Consider the following 13682-nt stretch of genomic DNA (forward strand, 5'->3'; position numbering starts at 1 on the left):
GTAATAAATTTAAATCTATAAAAATTCTAATTCAAATTCTAACCTGAATTCTAAAAAGATATTTAGAACTCTTGAAATCTGGAACTTGACTCTAGAATCTGTAACTAAAAATGTATTTCTAATTAGAAGCCTATAACTATAAATACGTCTAGACAGAGTTGTATAAAATTACAGTGCTTGTCTCTGTCTGTAGGTGACCCGTGTGGATGGTGATCAGCTGTTACTCTACAGGTCTCAGCTGGTGCAGATTCTTCAGTTAACTCTGCATCTGAAATGCAAGCAGGGCTACAATCTGGCCTGTAAGCTGCTCTATCATATCCTGCGCTCCATGTCCCTCATCTATCCCAGAGAGTATTGCAGCATGCCCGGCGGTGTCCAGCAGCACACTGACGCATACCTTCCAATTAAGGTCAGCTTCAAGTGGAAAATGAAATGCCGATTTTGCCACTAACCCTCTCATAATGATACAAGGCTCAGCTTTACTTAGAATAAATCTGAAATGTGATGCCATAATCCTGAAGAATCCACAGTGTGTCCAAGAGTCCATTTTAAAGCAATTATTGACGTACTGTACGGTAAGGTACAGAGCTGTCTGTTTTGAAAATCATAACTTTGACCACTTGGTTTTGTACTTAAATCAGTTTGATGAGATATGCTTGAGTTCAGTTTACATAAAGGCTTTGGTATCTTGGTAAATCTAAACTCAGTGACACAAACTCACAATTTTGACTTTTTTCTCAGAATTGTAAGATATAAACTTGCAGTTCTAAAAAATGAAGTCTGAATTGTGTGATATAAACTTGTAATTGTGAGTTAAAGTCAGAATTTTGAGATATAAACTCACAAATCTGACTTTTTTTTTCTCAGAATTGCATGGTATAAACTCGCAATTGCAAGTTGGAATTGCGAGACATGAAGTCTCAATTCTGAGAAGTAAAGTCGGAATTGCAAGATGTAAACTCACAATTCTGACCTGTTTTCAAGAATTGCAAGTTTATATCTCACAATTCTGAGAAAAAAAGCTGTGAGAATAGTCTTTTTTTTATCTCGCAATTCTGACTTTATAGCTTTAATAAGAATTGCGAGATAAAAAATAAGACTTTTTTCTTGCAAACGCAAGTTTGTATCTCACAATTCTGAGCTTTTTTTCTCAGAATTGTGAGCTACAAACTTGAGTTTGCGAGAAAAGTCTTATTTTTTTAATCTCGCAATTCTGACTTTATAACTTTATATCTCACAATTCTCAAAAAATTGCAAGCTTGTATAACACAAATTGTATCACACAATTCTGAGGAAAAAAAAAGTCAGAATTGTGAGATACAAACTTGTGTTTGCGAGAATAGTCTTTTTTTATCTCGCAATTCTGACTTTATAACTTTAATAAGAATTGTGTGATTAAAAAAAAAATTCTCGCAAACGCAAGTTTGTATCTCACAATTCTGAGGTTTAGGGTATTAATTAGTAGATATTAATATTATATAAATTAGTAAAAAATTATATAAATATTACAATACAATATGATCAGTGTTAAATATAGTAAATAAAAATTACAAACAAGGCTGAAAATATAATTTTTTTTTTATTTTTGAAAATATAATTTTTTTTTAAAACAACAGCAGCGTGAATGGAACGTTCCCACTAGGCTGTGTTTGCCCCTGTGACTGGGCTTTACTTTTATCCTATCAAACGCCCCCTAAAGAGTAAGAGAGGAGATGACTGAGTAAATGAATGGATTAGTGGAGCCCGTCACAGTCTCTAGCACTGGTTAACCTGAGAACCTTTTTTTACACAGACAGACGTCACCCTTTCTCTCTGTCTGACGTATTATTACGTGCTTCATTTGAACTTGACTCCACCTCCGCATTCTCAGAATATCAGAACAGCTCCCTCATTTTCTATATTTGTTAAAACAAATCCATGTAATGCATTTTCAAAAGGTCTTAAAAGTGGGTCAAGGAAAGATATAACAAGGATGATTTTAAACATTACACCAATTATCATCAGTATACCTAATTGTTTTTGTGAAAGAAAAAAAAAAATCATGTCATGAAGGCTTATGTTCCATTTGTTGTCTCTGTCTCCTCTCTGGATCAGGACTGGGGTCGGCCTGGAGACCTATTGAATCTGGGCATCCAGTGGCACGTGCCCAGCACAGAGGAGAAAGAGTTTGTTTTCTACCTGCTGGATCTGCTGTTAAAGCCTGAACTCCAGCATCTGCAGAAGCATGCACAGGGAGAACAAGACATAAGCAGGTCAGCCACAGGATACAATAACATGTTATCTGTGTTTGTACTCTCATCAGTAAGGTCCTATTCATCAGCATCACTTTATGTATCACTGATTTAAAAACAAGTCAGACACTATGGTTTAAGATTGATTTGAGCTCTTTAGAGATCGTTTTGCTTCTTTCGTAGTTGGACAGATTTTAATGCATTAAGCCGCAAAAGAACATTTTGTTTTGCTAATGTGTTTTTGTTTCTTTAGAGATGATGTTCTACAGAGTCTGTCCATTGTTCATAACTGCCTTCTGGGAGCAAGCAGCCTTCTGCCCCCACTGCATGGAGAACCTGTGCCGGAGATGTGAGTGTGACATACAAACACACACATACACATAGACACAATGTACTACAGTTACAAAAACATATAATGCACTTACGTTTAAACATTAATTTAGTAATATTTTAATTTGCAATGCTTCTTCAGGATAAACAGTATGGTTCAGCTGTGCGAGACAAGCGTTTACGCTGGAGTAGACTATGGTAAGTGAGCATTTCCTGCTATTGTTTAAAATCAGTGTTGGAGCTATATTGATTAATGAATTAGTTGCTTGGAAATTGATTATCATTGATTTTGTGGCAGACTTGTCTAGAGAGAACTACAGAGAGGACATCTGTAAGATGATTAGACCTCTACTACGTAAGTTACTCCAGCTCCTTATTGAGTCCTGTTTTTAGTTTTAAACTTTAAAGTTTAATACAGCAGATCAATTTTCTAACCATATTAGCATCTATAGGTGTGATACATTATTATATTAAATTAATAAATAACAATTGTTATATATTGACTAAACTAAAAGCTATAATCCGCATATGTCGGACTTCAAGCGTCACCTCTTCCGTGACTTCTATCAGACGTTCTATCAGATGACATGAGAAAGCAACAAACTTGTACTAATTAAATACTCACAATGTGATATAATACTACCAAAAAAGACTTTCAAGACTTTCTCAACTCTGATTTTTATCCATGCAGACCACACTCTAGAGCACTCAGAGGATGACATCAAATCCCTCTTCTCGATTATAAAGGTGAACTGCAACACTGTTGGGTTTTCTCTAACATTTGTGTGTATCTGCACATGTATAGTATTGATCATAAGCAGTGGTATGACTGACAAATGGTGTTTTCTCTTTATAGATCATCAATGACCTGCTGCACTTTAAAGGCTCACACAAACATGAATTTGACTCGCGCTGGAAAAGTTTCAGTATTATTAAGAAGTCCATGGAGAACAAGGTTAGTCACACATTTATTGTCTCCTATCAATCTCTATATTTTGCCATGTAGATGACTGATACTCTGTCTTCTTTTCAGCTTCATGGCAGTAAACAGCACATTCGAGCTCTACTCATAGACAGAGTCATGTTGCAACATGAGGTAACTCATAATAATTATAATATAATTACATTTTATAGATCATTTGGGTGAATCTCACAAAACCGGTCAAAGACATTTTTTCCTTTTTATCTAATTGATTCTACAATAATTTGCATTAAAAAATTAAGTCTGTGGAATGTGTCATGAAAGTGTGATTTGTTCCTGTGTGTTTCAGTTAAGAAATCTGACCATTGAGGGATGTTGCTACAGGAGTGTTCATCAGGACTTGATAAAAGACCTACTCAGATTGTCCACCAGCAGGTACAGTCAGGTATGACAAGGCCATACACACAAACATGTATGGATTTATGCACAAAAACCATGAATACACCAATAACAGTTCATATTTTAACTTAGGTGAGGAGTAAAGCTCAGACTGTGCTGTTCACCGCATTGGGAACCTACAGCTTATGCTGCAGAGACATCATCCCTGCAGTGCTGGAGTATCTGGACCCAGACCGCACTGATGTCACCCAGCAGCAATTCAAAGTAGGTCTTGCACAAATTAGGATGAATATACATTGGAAATTTCTCTTCCTATTGATTTTTCTGACGTGACAGCTTTGGAAAATTAAATAACAAATAGCATTGTGTTTTGTCTGTGTTGTGTTTACTCTTCTCCAGGGTGCCTTGTACTGCCTGTTAGGGAACCACTGTGGAATCTGTCTTGCTAACCTGCAGTACTGGGACTGCATTGCTCTCACGTGGCCTGCCATTGTACGTTCTGGTATGAGCCCCTGCATGTCTCTCGAGAAGCCTTCAGTCGTCAGGCTCTTTGATGATCTGGCTGACAAAATCCACCGCCAATATGAGAACATCGGAATTGACTTTTCTGTGAGTTCAGCAAATAGTAGCCTAAAAGTTAGAGACACATTAAAGAGAGAGTTCACCCAAAAATGAAAATTCTGTCATTAATTACCTTCATGCTGTTCCAAACCTGTAAGACGTTCATTCATCTTAAGATATTTTGAAATCCGAAATCAGGAAGACTGACACAGAAGAGAAGAAATTGTTGAATAAAGTTATTTTTGTTTTCTTTGCACACAAAAGAATTCTCGTAGCTTCATAACATTACAGCTGAACCACTGATGTCACATGAACTATTTTAATGATGTCCTTAATACCTTTCTGGGCCTTGAACTTGGTAGTTGCGTTGCTGTCTGTGCAGGGTCAGAAAGCTCTTGGATTTCATCAAAAATATCTTAATTTGTGTTCTGAAATAACGTTTTTACGGGTTTGGAACAACATGAGGGTGAGTAATTAATTACAGAATTTTCATTTTTGGGTGAAAAAAAAAATACACTTCAGCTTTAAGTAAAAGGAAAGCCTTTGTTCAGAATTTGAAGTATTAACATAATACAAAGTGAAACTGGTTTTGCTTATGTGTTTGTTGATGTTGCAGACCAGCTTAAATATTTTTTTTCTATACTAACTGCAGCTATAACAAAAGTAAAAGTATGTTTATTGTGAGATTTATCTTGTGACACTGTTCATTTTTGCTTTATATTCAGATCCCAGAGAGTTGTGTGGAGGTTGCTCTAAAAATGATGAAATCTAGTCACCCAGAACCGACTCCATGTGCTGCCTCTGAACAGGAGGAACTGGAGGGAAGAAAGAGGCAGGAACAGAAAAACAAAGACTCGGTGCAGTAAGTAAATACATTTTAAAAATCTACATTCAAATATGCTTTTCAAGTTTATGTCCAGTGGATATACACAAATTGATTTTTTTTTTTTTTTTTTTTTCTGTATTATAACAGGAAGTATGAGAAGATAGTGGTGGATCTTTTGGACTGCCTTTACGATCGAAACCTGTATGTCTACTAGTTGTGTCTGGTTAGAATAAACAGCAAATCTCTGCATGGTGAAGTAATGGAAATTCATTAGGTCATATGCTTGTTTATTTGGCAGGCCCTGGAAGTTTGAGCAGATAGCTATCGGCTTTCTTTCTCTGATGCTGAGAGATGACCACCCCTTGCCTTCCTCTGCCATCCTATTTTTCGTTGAGAGCCTGAATCACGACTCGCTCCTAGTTCGCAATGTATGTTTGTGTATGCTTTCCATCACTGTTATACTTGTGAGCTACACAAGCTACACAAAAGCATACTTCATTTTGTCGTGTGCTATTTATTGTTCAGGGTGCAATATCAGCAGTAGGTGGAATTCTAAAGCAGCTCAAGAGACCTCACAAGAAAGTAGCAGTGAATCCCTTTGACATATCTGAGCTCAAAACATCCCTACAGTCATGTGAGTTCACTAACCGTACAGTAAGAATCTTACTAAATGGACATATCACAAAATATCTGAGATTTGTGTTGTATTCCTTTTATTAATGTAGGTGGTGATAAAGCTCTAGACTGTCTGTTGGTGGGAGACAGGCCTGACAACCAGTGGCTGCAGTATGACAGCAGCAGGTTGCCACGCTCCCAGGAGGACTGGAATGAATGCTGCTTCATTGAGAAAACCCACTGGGGCTATTCCACGTGGCCAAGGTACACATGCTTGCAGTGCTTAAAAACATGATTCATGCACCACATTTAATGTCTTCTGAAGCCATACAATAGCTTTGTGTGTGGAATATAAAGAAAATTGATGTACCACCAAAAGGAAAGACAAAGGTAAAGACCTTTTGAGTATTACATTTAAACATTTAAATTACATTTACATTTTGTTTAAACTTTATATACATCAAATTCTGGAAAAATATTAAGCAGCAACTGTCCTCAATGTTGATATTAACAGGAAATGATTATTAATAAGAAAGGATTGTGTCACTAAAGACTAGAGTAATGGCTGCTGAAAAACAACTTTTTAAATGTTAGTGTACATTTAGCATTTGATTGCTGAAAATGTCAATACAGTGCAAAAGATACAGAAGATGACATACTGTTTTATTTCGTGCTTGTTTCTTTTTCTTAGGAAGCTGATGCTCTATGCCCCTCCTGAAGAACAGCCCAAACAGGGCAAAACAAGAGAAGAGTTGAATGAGGTACACAGATATTCAGACTGAATGATATCTACACTCAACCACTTAATTGGGACATCAGATGCCCATTTTCCACAAGCTGGTGTAAATCTTTAGGGTTTTCATAAAATGTCTGCAACATACTTTGGTTAAAATTCCTCAGTGGTCATATAAAAACAACACCCTTTTTACCTTGTCAAAAACGGCTCTGTCCACAGCGATCCATTTCAGTGCATGTCTCTTTAAATGATAATGAGCTACTGCCCACTCCACCCCTCTCTTCCATTTTTTTTGTGTATTCAGTGGCACATTACCATCAAAAACAAAACTGATCCACTGTGTCCTCAGTGGCTCTGATGTCGGGAGAAAATGAAGACTCTTACGTTCACTTATACATCCAAATACAAAACACCTGCATTGTTTGAGACGTTGTCGCTACAGCTACTTGAGCGGGGAGAAAATGGCGGACAGCGTACAACTGGCTGACAGCAGAAATATGCAAATATGGGACAGTCTGTCAGCAGCTGTGGGCGGGGCCTGAGCAGTATGACATCATTCCACTCAGAAACTCAAAACAGCTTAATAATTGAGACTGTTTAGGATTTTTGGCGCTTTTTTTTTTTTTTTTTTTTTTTTTTTTTTAAATAAAGGAGTAAATAGATTTCAATCATTGTAGGGTGGTTGTGTCTACACTGTTGAGACGCATAATATGCAAACACAATGTAAAAGTGAATTTTGCATCTGATGTCCCTTTTAACAGATTCTTTTACTGCCTCATTTCAGTTTTTTTTATTTTTTTTTTATTTCAGTCTGTTTTTTTACATCGTTTACTTAGACTTGTTTATGCCTGTTTTCTGTGTTGTAGAGTGAACGGATTATATACGATCATTTCTCAGACCAGCAGTTCATAGATCAGTTCATTCAGTATTTGTCTTTGGAGGACAGGAAGGGAAAAGATAAATTCAGCCCAAGACGTTTTTGCCTCTTCAAGGTGAGAGACGCGTATCTACAGTCAGCTTTTCAAACCTATTGAAATGTTGACTTTACAAGTTTATAATCCAGGTCTTCAGAGTTGTTTAAACCAACATTGTCTTGTGTTGTCAAAGGGTCTTTTTCGGAACTTTGATGATGCCTTCCTGCCTCTGCTGAAGCCTCATATGGAGCGTCTGGTTGCGGATTCCCATGAGAGCACCCAGCGCTGTGTGGCGGAGATCATCTCTGGACTCATCAGGGGCTCCAAACACTGGAGCTACAGCAAGGTATCAACACACATGCATATATTATATGTGCAGTTCAACAGAGTTAAGAGAATTTGAGTCCTTAGCATCACTGTTAAACACCATTTGGTTCAGAATGATGTAAACACGTGTTCATGTGTACAGGTGGAAAAACTGTGGGCTTTGCTGTGTCCACTTCTCCGTAAAGCTCTTTCCAATATCACCATTGAGACGTATACGGACTGGGGCACCTGTATCGCCACTGCCTGTGTAAGAACACCATTGTCACTTTTTAGAGCACAAACTCATAGTAGGATGTAGATCTGTATGCCTCATTGAGTTTATGCACAAATTTCTTCGAAAACACACTATTTAAAGGCACAATATGTAAGATTTTTTATTTAAAATATCCAAAAACCACAACAGTGTTGCATATTTTGCTGACTTGTGAACTTTCATTATCCCAAATGTTTTGAAGAATGTTTAGAATCCAGAAAAAAAAAGCAGTTAACTAGTGTAACGGACCGTGTCATTACATCGCCTGCCAATGATGTCATGCACCTTTGATTTTCCGGTTTTATTTTGTAGAACACATGGAAACCCCAAAGACACTTAAATATGTTATGCATTTTATTAGACAGGTGTCAAATGCATTATAACAATACTTCAGCACACTCAGATTGCTTTTTCCAACATATGCATGACCGGAAGAAGTGGAAGCAGTCAACTGTGGCATAATAAAAGCTCCGCTGCTTTCAAACTATGTATCACTCTCATCTCTCATCAGAAATCGCTTCAGCTGCCTCGTTTTGCTTCTACGACTTTCAGTCCCACCCTGATTCATACTACAGTGATGTTACTAAAGCTTTAATACATTAGCTCATCCATGAACATGGTTTCTTGCATCGGCTGTGGAGATGAAGACAACAACTCCCATGATTCCACACTCAATCAAGTGTCATCAAAGAACGCCTTTGTTTCTTGTTTGTTTTGAATATGCGCCCTCTACCGGCAAAACTTACATATTGTGCCTTTAAATTGTAAATTAAATCTAAATCTCATATTCTTATATAAATAAGGCCCACTTAATCGCATCCAAAATAAATGTTAAATATATAATGTATGTGTGTGTATTTATATATACATAATAAATATACAAAGTACACACACATATATCATGCAAACACGAACTTTTATTTTGGATGCGATTAATCATTTGACAGCCCTGCCAAAAAAGGAAATATGAAAAATCTGTTAATATACATTAACATTTAAAAGATTGGGGTTAATAAATGTTTAAGTTAAAAATCAAACCAAAAGTGACCGTAAAGTCATTTATAATGTTACAAAATATTTCTATTTGATATTAATGCTGATCTTTTGAACTGATCTGTTCATCAAAGAATCTTGAAAATGTTTCTTGAGCACCAGATCAGCATATTAGAATGGTTTCTGAAGGATCATATGACACTGAATGACTGCTGAAAATATAGCTATACCATCACATTAATATATATATATTATATAGATTAAAAATTAAAAGAAGTTTTCTATTTTAAATTAATATTTCTCATTATTACTGTTTTTAATGTATGTTTGATCAAATAATTTTCCCAATTCAAAAGCATTTTAAAAAATTTAACATTCTTTCATATTGTCCCATAAAATATTTCATGTGTATGTATGTGTGTGCTGTACAGGAGAGCCGAGACCCACGAAAGCTGCATTGGCTGTTTGAGATGCTGATGGAATCACCGGTCACAGGAGAAGGAGGCTCGTTTGTGGACGCCTGGTATGACATCACTACTATACACTTCCTTTTTTAAAAGCTGTATCTACTGAATGGGAAATGATAAATGCATCATTTAAATTGTATGCAATGTCATCTCTTTTTCAGCCGTCTGTATGTGCTGCAGGGAGGTCTTGCTCAGCAGGAATGGAGAGTCCCAGAGCTGCTTCACAGATTACTACAGTTTCTAGAGCCCAAACTCACTCAGGTCTACAAGAATGTACGCGAACGCATCGGCAGGTATGTGCTTGAACACAAAAATCATGTCAACGTTATATGTGGTGTCTTTGTGTTCCACATGGAACAACTGCCATTCATTTTTTCTGTATTTTTGTCCTGTCTCTTAGTGTGCTCACCTACATCTTTATGATTGACGTGAACCTGCCACACACTCAGCCTACCACGTCCCCGCGCATCGCAGAGTTCACAGAGCGTGTGTTGGTCAGGCTCAAACCTTTAACAGAGGGCGAGGAGGAGATCCAAAACCACGTGGTAGAGGAAAACACAGAGGGAGATCAAGACGAGAGGACACAAGCCATCAGACTACTCAAAACTGGTGTGTACTTTGTATGTCTTTCTGTTTGTGTGTGAAGTTAATTGTTTGAGAAAATGAAAATGAGTTTGCAGAACAGTTTTTTCAGGGCTATTTTGTGTTTTGTTTGTGATGTGTAGTGTTGAAGTGGTTGATGACCAGTGCTGGACGCTCCTTCTCTTCTGTGGTCCCAGAACAGCTTCGTCTTCTCCCTCTACTATTTAAAGTGAGTCCTAATTTCGTCTGCAATTTAGTTCACTGTTCACAAGTCTTGTGTTTTAAAACCTGTCTTTTTTAAACCACTTTCTAGATTGCTCCCGTGGAGAATGACGACAGCTATGATGAGATGAAGAGAGATGCTAAGACGTGTCTGTCTCTCATGTCCCAGGGGCTGCTGTATTCCGAGCAGATCCCACAAGTCCTCAATGCACTTGAGGAGGTGACTTTCCAGTGCCCATTATGCTGTTTTAGTGCGAGTTATGTATAAATGTTATGGTTTAATGTGTAATCTGACCAGCAGATGGCGCTATTTGTTACAGATTTCAAGGAGCAGCTCATGGCATGCACGTTACACCGTTCTCACCTACCTGCAGATCATGGTTTTCTACAATCTTTTCACCTTCCTCAGTGATGCTGAGGCCGTCAGTGATGTAAGAGCGCTGGTACTGCACCTACTGGAGGATGAACAACTTGAGGTGTGTGAAGAAACTTGCACACTGATATATTCACATGCATAAAGGTTTGTTTCACAGTTTCTGAGGACTAGGGGGTGTCTCTGGCTCTTTATTTCTGTGGGGCACATCCAATCATCTGCCAAGCCTAATATGAGAGTACGGACTTGCCTAGTAATTACTGAATGTTATAAATTATTTGTGTTCTACAATCAACATCATACAATTCGAAAATTAAATGGATGAACTTTATGAGCAACACTTTAACTGTGACAGCCAGACAGTCAGCATAGCTTTAGAATTAAATCACTGACTCACCAATGAAGATTTGCACAAGAATCTCTCATTCGACAAACTTGGCAGACTTTTTATTTCAATATCTGGCTGCCGATGAATTAATTAATTGAATAAATCATTTTGATAGCATAGCAAGGGGGTGGGCATTTGAATACTTTTTAAAGTATCTCTCATATGAAGCATTGCATTTTAGTCATTAATTTAGTCATTAATTACTCACCCTCATGTCATTCCAAAGCCGTAAGACCTTCATTCATTTTGTTTTCTTTGTAACAGTAATTACAGGTTTTTATTTAAAATAGTTTGCATTTTAATTTTATTAGAATTTTTAATTTTATACAATATACCTTTAATTTTGTACCTTTCAAATTGATTAAAAATTACAGTAAATGTCTATTATGTTGCAAGATTTCTATTTCAAATAAATGCTGTTTTTTTTTTTATTTTCTGTTCAAAGAATGATAAAATAGTTTATTCATTTTATTAGAATTTTATACCTATTTTATTTTGTACCTTTTAAATTTTAAAAGTGAGAGTAAAGACATTTATGTTACAAACAATATATATTTAAAACAGATGCTGTTCTTTTGAACTTTCTGTTCATAAAATAGCCAGAAATTGTTTTGAAATTTTATTAGAATTAAAAAAACTACATTGTTTTTAAATTTTATACCTTTCAATTTAATTAAAAGTGGCAGGGCAGTAAAGACAATTATGATGTTACAAAAGATTTCTATTTCAAATAAATGCTGTTCTTTTTAAGTTTCTATGCATCAAAGAACTCTAAAATAGTTTATTTATTCATTCTATTAGAATTTAAAAATTACATTTTTTTTCTATTTTCTACTTTATACCTATACCATTTTTTAATTTTGTAAGTTTCAAATTGATTAAAAGTAGCAGTAAAGACGTTCATTATGCTACTAAAAATTTCTATTTTAAATAAATGCTGTGCTTTTGAACTTTCTATTTATTAAAGAATCATAAAATAGTTTATATTTTACTTTTACTAGAATTTAAAACTTACATTATTTTTCATTTTATACCTTAAATAAACAGTTTTTTTTAATTATTTACTTCTATTCATCAAAGAACCCTAAAATATTATTAGAATTGACATTATTTTCTATTTTATACCTACACCATTTTTAATTTTGTACATTTTAGTTTGATGTAAAAGTGGCAATAAGTTGTACCGTCCCGTGTTCGAATCCCAACTCAAGGACCTTTCCCGATCCCGCCCCCACTTCGCTTCCTGTCATATCTGATCTCAAAAATGCCAAAAAACAAATCTTTAAAAAAAAAAGTGGCAATAAAGACATTTGTTACTAAGGATTTCTATTTCAAATAAATGCTGTTCTTTGGAAACTTCTGTTCATCAAAGAACCCTAAAATAGTTTATATATTATTTTTATTAGAATTAAAAAAAAAAATTCATTTTATAACTTATACCTATATCATTTAATTTTGTACCTTTTAAACTGATTAAAAGTGACAGTAAAGACATTTATTATGCTACAAAAGTTTTATTTTTCAAATAAATCCTTTTGAACTGTCTATTCATCAAAAAACCTGTATCATGGTTTCCACAAAAATATTAAGCAGCACAACTGTTTGCAACACTGATAATGATAACCAGATCAGCATATCTGAATGATTTCTGAAGGATCATGTGACATTGAAATGGGCACTGGAGTAATGGAAAATTCAGCTTTGCTATCACCGTAATAAATTAGCTACATTCTATTTCAAAATGTAATGTACAGTTTTAATGACATTTTCCAGATATTTGACCCTAATAATACATAAAATAAATACACAGACAATAGTCACAGTGCTCAAGTCTAGACAAACCAACACAACTGTCCTCTGAGGTCTGTCTACACTGCTTTCACGCATAATCTAGGCAGAAATCTGTACGTTTAAGACATTTTTCACTCAGCTCCACTGAATCAATCCTCGTCACTCTTCAAGATTATGTATCTATCTAAATTTAAGGTCTTGTAGAGGGAAGGTCTAAACGGAAGCAACTAAGAATAAACACAACCTTCTGTCCACGCATGTGTTTGAGTATAATCGCTAAGGTTAAATGTGTCGAAAGCCAATTACGTAAGCCGCTGTGGTGAAAGTATCTCTTTCTCCGTTCTGTCTTTTCAGTGATGTAGCACTCTCTTGTTTTCTTTTATTCTCTCTCTCTTTCTCTCTCTCGCACACTCACTCTATCCTCCAATCCCTCTCACTGTTACCATAGCAACTCCCAGCTGCAGCAGTATTCTGTTTCCATGGTGATAGATGTTCAAATTTCCAATGAGGAGAGGACGGCAAACAGAGAGAAGAGGCTAAAGGGGGAAAAGAATAGGGTTATGAGTGGAAGAAAACTACAACCTTTAATTCAGCCTATTAAATCAAAGCACTCTGGATTCCAGGTTGCATACGACCCTCTGTCTGCTGATGTGATACAGACAGTTGATTAGTACTAGCCAATCAGACGTGACAGTGACTGTTTCAAGGTTAAAGATCAGAGCACATGGGGCCAAGATTTTAAACAACAGCCG

General features: G+C 36.0%; 1 protein-coding gene across 2 annotated transcripts in view; it reads left to right on the forward strand.

Annotated features, from left to right (window-relative positions):
* The window catches only part of psme4a (proteasome activator subunit 4a), a 32166-nt gene that overhangs the window by 14378 nt on the left and 4106 nt on the right, over positions 1-13682 (forward strand). For both annotated transcript variants that reach the window (XM_051126134.1, XM_051126135.1), the window contains 26 exons: positions 194-409; positions 2095-2252; positions 2485-2580; positions 2704-2759; positions 2860-2916; positions 3253-3308; positions 3418-3516; positions 3595-3657; positions 3833-3928; positions 4015-4146; positions 4282-4491; positions 5169-5305; positions 5417-5470; positions 5568-5697; positions 5795-5903; positions 5995-6148; positions 6576-6645; positions 7487-7612; positions 7728-7880; positions 8004-8108; positions 9539-9630; positions 9736-9867; positions 9975-10183; positions 10300-10385; positions 10470-10598; positions 10699-10854. In XM_051126134.1, the coding sequence (XP_050982091.1) occupies positions 194-409; positions 2095-2252; positions 2485-2580; positions 2704-2759; positions 2860-2916; positions 3253-3308; positions 3418-3516; positions 3595-3657; positions 3833-3928; positions 4015-4146; positions 4282-4491; positions 5169-5305; positions 5417-5470; positions 5568-5697; positions 5795-5903; positions 5995-6148; positions 6576-6645; positions 7487-7612; positions 7728-7880; positions 8004-8108; positions 9539-9630; positions 9736-9867; positions 9975-10183; positions 10300-10385; positions 10470-10598; positions 10699-10854 (3081 nt within the window). The remainder of the gene's footprint in view (positions 1-193; positions 410-2094; positions 2253-2484; positions 2581-2703; positions 2760-2859; positions 2917-3252; positions 3309-3417; positions 3517-3594; positions 3658-3832; positions 3929-4014; positions 4147-4281; positions 4492-5168; positions 5306-5416; positions 5471-5567; positions 5698-5794; positions 5904-5994; positions 6149-6575; positions 6646-7486; positions 7613-7727; positions 7881-8003; positions 8109-9538; positions 9631-9735; positions 9868-9974; positions 10184-10299; positions 10386-10469; positions 10599-10698; positions 10855-13682) is intronic.

The sequence above is a fragment of the Labeo rohita genome, chromosome 13 (assembly GCF_022985175.1).
Source record: "Labeo rohita strain BAU-BD-2019 chromosome 13, IGBB_LRoh.1.0, whole genome shotgun sequence".
Lineage (NCBI taxonomy): Eukaryota > Metazoa > Chordata > Actinopteri > Cypriniformes > Cyprinidae > Labeo > Labeo rohita.